We start from the raw sequence: 5,133 nt of genomic DNA on the forward strand, positions 1-5,133 counted from the left end.
CAAAAAAAATTCTTCTTTAAATTTTAAAACAGCTGGCAACTAATTTCCCATTTTCCCAAGAGTGAAGGGTTATCTGACTCTGATTGTTTGTGTTTACTTGAAGGTAGCTAAGTGTGTGTGTGAGTGTGTGTGTGTGTGTGTGGGTGAGTGTGTGTGTGTGTGTGTGTGTGTGTGTGTGTGTGTGTAAACTTGTTGTAGAAAAGGCGAGACATCCTGTAAACAGCTTCACTGCAATAACCCGTGGAATGTATTTGATACAGCAGGCCTAAATATATGTGTGTGTGTGTGTGTGTGTGTGTGTGTGTGTGTGTGTGTTTTGTATGTGTGTGTGTGTGTGTGTGTGTGTGTGTGTGTGTGTGTGTGTGTGTGTGTGTGTGTGTGTGTTCTTGAACTTTAACATTACAGGCAGTGGAGTCAGGAGTGGTCTGTTCCTTTTTTGGTGTAGTTGTTGTTGCAGACAGGCAGTGTGTATATGTATGTGTGTATTTCTTTGTAGTGTGTGTGTGTGTGTGTGTGTATTTACTGTAGGCCTATGTAATGTGTCTATATGTGTTTGTATACAGCGTGTGTGTGTGTGTGTGTGTGTGTGTGTGTGTGTGTGTAATATGACTATCTATGTGTCTATGTGTGTGTGTATTTATGTACAGTATGTGTCCCTAATGTGTGTGTGTGTTTGTGTATAAGCATGTGTGTCTGTCTATGTGCCTATGTGTGTGTGTGTCTATATATTCGTGTGTATGTATCTGTATTTGTGTCTATGTGTCTATGTGTGTGTCTATTATGTACAGTATTTGTCCCTAATGTGTGTGTATGTGTGTCTATGTGTGTCTATGTGTGTGTATGTGTGTCTATGTGTCTATGTGTGTGTATGTGTGTCTATGTGTCTATGTGTGTGTGTATTATGTACAGTATGAGTCCCTAATGTGTGTGTGTGTTTGTGTATCTAACGTGTGTCTGTCTATGTGTCTATGTGTGTGTATTTATGTAGAGTATGTGTCCCTAATGTGTGTGTAGTATGTATGTGTGTGTATAAATGTGTGTATAAGCATGTGTGTATGTGTGTGTATGTGTGTCTATGTGTGTGTGTGTGTATGTGTGTGTATGTGTGTGTATGTGTGTCTATGTGTGTGTGTGTGTGTGTGTGTGTGTGTGTGTGTGTGTGTGTATGTGTCTATGTGGGCCGGTTCAAGATGCTTGACATAGAGGGGGCTATCGGTGGAGGTGGGACGGAGTTAGGAGAGGCGGGGCCAGAGCTCTCGTTGCCGGGGGGGACGGGCCCTCGGTTACTGTATTGACCAATGAATGAGCCGTCCTCGTTGAACTGGATGTCGACACTGTCTCCGTACTCGGCCAGAGAGTCATCGCTGCCCAGTTTGCTCTCCACGCACAGAGACGGCTGGCTGCCAGAACGCTTCTCATCCGCGTCACTGCAAAGAAATAGGAAAAGATAATTTGATTACCTTTCCTTTCCTTTCCTTTCCTTTCCTTTCCTTTCCTTTCCTTTCCTCTCCTCTCCTTAAGATATTTTTTTGTCATTTTTATGCTTTATTGATAGTGTAGAGACAGAGTTGAAATGGGGCAGAGAGGGGAGTGACATGCAGAGATTGGCCGTGGGCTGGAATCGAACCCGGGTCCGATGCTGGCCGAGGCCCATGGGGGGGACGCCCTACCAACTGAGCTAAGGGCGCCCCCTTACTTTTCCTTTTTTTTTTTTTTAAGATATTTTTTGGGCATTTTTATGCTTTATTGATAGTGCAGAGAGACAGAGGTGAAATGGGGCAGAGAGGGGAGTGACATGCAGAGAACGACCGCGGGCTGGAATCGAACCCGGGTCTGCTGCTGGGCCCGGCCCGGGAGGGGGACGCCTTACCAACTGAGCTAAAGGCGCCCCCACTTTTCCTTTTTTTAATGGGTGAGCGTACCCATGATGACAAAAGCATTAGCCTTTGCTGTGCGCTCAGCAAGACGCGCGTCATAATTGCGCAGGTCTGAGCAAAGACGGCTCCTACTCAAAACGAGGATATTAAGAAAAACTATATACAAAAAGCATTCTTTCTTTGCACTGATGGTCTCGTTTGCTGTTACATGTTATCTATGATCATCAGAGGGAAAATTAGACTGTTTCAGAAATATTTAAAAGTTCCCGGTAGCACGTTTAATAATCTAAAAGTACAAGTTTAACGGATATTTTCACAGCTCATGTGTGTTTGGTCTGAATCAGAAGTCAATTTATGATTTTTGGTAAGAACTTAAAGGGACGCTGTGTAACATTTTAATTCATTCATTAGCTCAAATCAATATCCTCATTCATGAATATGTCCTCATTGGTGTAAAATCACCTCTGCCAATAATCTGAATTATCCTCCTGAGCGGAGAATTACAAATATTAATGTTACATTTTGTCCATTGAGCGGGCAAGTCGTATGGAGGAATCCATGTTTTTGGAATGTCATCAGGTGCATTGTTTAAAATTTTGAATTGTTCTTGTCCTTGAAGGCCACTGTAGCTTCTGTTATTATTCGAAAGGGGTTAGGGTTAGGGTTGCATTCTAGAACTTTCTAGAACTTTCTTGATGATGTCACATTACACAGTGCCCCTTTAAATGATAAAATCATGCAAATACAGAGTCTAAAGAGGCGGTTAATGTCCTCACCTCTCCAGTGATCTGAAGGCATTAAGGAAAGAAAGAAAATTGAGATGAAAAAGGAATTAAAAGTTAGTTGAGTGTTAGCGAAAAAAAAAAAACTGGAAAAAAAGGTTCTAACCGCTACACTATGAGGGCCCACAACATACTGTGTGTAGTTTACATATACCTGTACTCTCCAAACGTCTCGTCTTTCATGGGCCGCGCTTCTGAGTCCACCTCCTTGTCTTCTTTGTCCTTCACTGCAGAAATAAAACAACACAATGTCAAGCTATTAAAAGTGCAGGTGTTTGTGTGTGTGTGTGTGTTTGTGTGTGTGTGTGTGTGTGTCTGTGTGTGTGTGTGTGTGTGTGTGTGTGTGTGTTTGTGCTTCCTAGGAACAGGGTAACGGGTGAATTAACTTAACCTTTAGGCAATACAGAAACAATAGGTTAAGATTCATATTGACTAAATATATCTTTGTAATAACTGTAAAGATGAGCTGAACAAATTTGAGACTGTATCTAAACAAAAAAAACCTTGTATATGAATTTTAAAAAATGTAATATATATAGTAGCGCTTTGTGAGGGCAAATTAATGTGTAACTATCGTATTGATCTGTTTTTCATATGTATATCACACCAGTTTATACACAGTTTATACACAGTTGGGGCGGCAGTGGCGAAGTGGGTAGGGAGTTTGCCTCTGGAGTGCAGGGTCGGAGGTTCGATTCCCCGCCTACCCACATGTCGAAGTGTCCCTGGGCAAGACACTGAACCCCAAATTGCTACCGATGGTTCAAACAGCGCCTTGCATGGCAGCTACTGCCATCGGTGTTTGAGTGTATGTATAAAATGTGTATTGTGAAGCGCCTTGTGACCCTGGTCTGTGAAGGGCGCTATATAAATAAAGCTTACTTACTTACTTACTTATTAGTTTAACACATGTGCCTTTCCTCTAAGAATGTGCTGACAAAACAGTTGCCTAAACTATTTTAAGGTTTGTTGTAGCTGACCACAATAACCCCCTGAGACCTGTTTACTCTATCAACCATCTGTTAGTTGACGCCCCGGTGTTGATGGGGGCTTTAAAACCTCTGTTTGACCAAAATATACTGTCAGTCCCGTCGGGGGCTGACCATGCAGGCTGGACCTTTACTCTGTGACTCTGTTTTAAAAAAAAAATGTTTTAACCTTTTATTTCTACAGGTAAATCCCATTGAGACCGAAGACTCTTTTGCAAGGGAGACCTGTTTTCCTTTCCCACGTTACCATTCACACACACATAGCAGGCTAACTATCGACATTCACACGAGGCAAGTTGGGTGAAATGTCTTGCCCAAGGGCACAACAACTATGACACAGGTGGCAGGGCGGGGATCGAACCTCCAACCCTTTGATCATCGGCCGACCTGCTCTACCAACTGAGCCACAGTCGCCCTAAATTCTTAGATTTTCTATGAGTTTATTCTTCTATTACAGATATGTCGGAAATATAAAATGTCCTTGACACGCTTTTTTCCTGTTACGCTGTCTGTCTGTCCGTCTGACTGTCTGTCCGTCTGTCTGTCTGTCTGTCTGTCTGTCTGTCTGTCTGTCTGTCTGTCTGTCTGTCTGTCTGTCTGTCTGTCTGTCCGTCTGACTGTCTGTCTGTGTGTGTGTGTCTATAGCCTGTCTGTCCTACCTGCGTACTTCCCCCCCTTGCTGCGCTTGATGAGACAGAGAATGAGCAGAATGAGGATCAGCAGCAAGATGGCGCTGATGAGTCCGATCAGCCAGCCCTGAGCCGCGAAGCCCCCCGGCATCTCAGAGGGGACTGAGGGAGAGAGAGAGAGGGAGGGAGGGAGAGAGAGAGAGAGAGGGAGAGAGGGAGAGAGGGAGGGAGAAAGAGGGAGAGAAGGAGAGAGAGAGAGGGAGGGAGAAAGAGGGAGAGAGGGAGAGAGTGAGAGATTGGGAACAATACTTTAAAACATCCTTAAAGATATAGTGCGTAACTTACACATGGAGAGAGAGAGAGAGAGGGAGAGAGAGGGAGAGAGAGGCAACAACAATACTTTAAAAAACCCTTATAGCTATGTGAGAGAGATTGAGCGAGAGAGAGAGAGAGGGAGAGAGAGAGAGAGAGAGAGATAGGCAACAATACTTACTAGAGATACTAGAAAAAGTACTTAAAATAACCCTTAAAGCTGTAGTGCGTAACTTTTTTCATATAAATACATTTCGGTTACATTCAAGCCATCGCCAAATGAGTCGACACAAAGTTGATTAAGCCTATCAGCTCCACAAAACTCTCTCTGTATTTCTCAGTATGGCAGCGTTTACAAACTGGTGTCCCCCCTCCCCTCCTCCCCCTGACACTGGTGCAGGAGCTCAGAAAAATCCCCAAGAAGAGCCCAAGAAATGTTTCAGTTGTTGATTCTACTGCTAAGAAACAAACCTGGACGTACAGCAGAAGGTATAAAATCCATGCGCCATCACCTGAAGGCTTTACCTCATGTAGATGCACCTTC

General features: G+C 43.6%; 1 protein-coding gene across 1 annotated transcript in view; it reads right to left on the reverse strand.

The window, feature by feature from the left end:
- Positions 1 to 1,128: 1,128 nt before the first annotated feature.
- The window catches only part of LOC307253540 (neural cell adhesion molecule L1.1-like), a gene marked incomplete at its 5' end in the record, with an annotated part of 38,147 nt that continues 34,142 nt past the window's right edge, over positions 1,129 to 5,133 (reverse strand). Inside the window, 3 exons of the mRNA XM_080031647.1 lie at positions 1,129 to 1,427; positions 2,808 to 2,886; positions 4,308 to 4,439. Coding sequence (XP_079887773.1) covers positions 1,172 to 1,427; positions 2,808 to 2,886; positions 4,308 to 4,439 — 467 coding nt within the window. The 3' untranslated portion in view covers positions 1,129 to 1,171. The remainder of the gene's footprint in view (positions 1,428 to 2,807; positions 2,887 to 4,307; positions 4,440 to 5,133) is intronic.

The sequence above is a fragment of the Ammodytes marinus genome, assembly GCF_949987685.1.
Source record: "Ammodytes marinus genome assembly, chromosome: 7".
Lineage (NCBI taxonomy): Eukaryota > Metazoa > Chordata > Actinopteri > Uranoscopiformes > Ammodytidae > Ammodytes > Ammodytes marinus.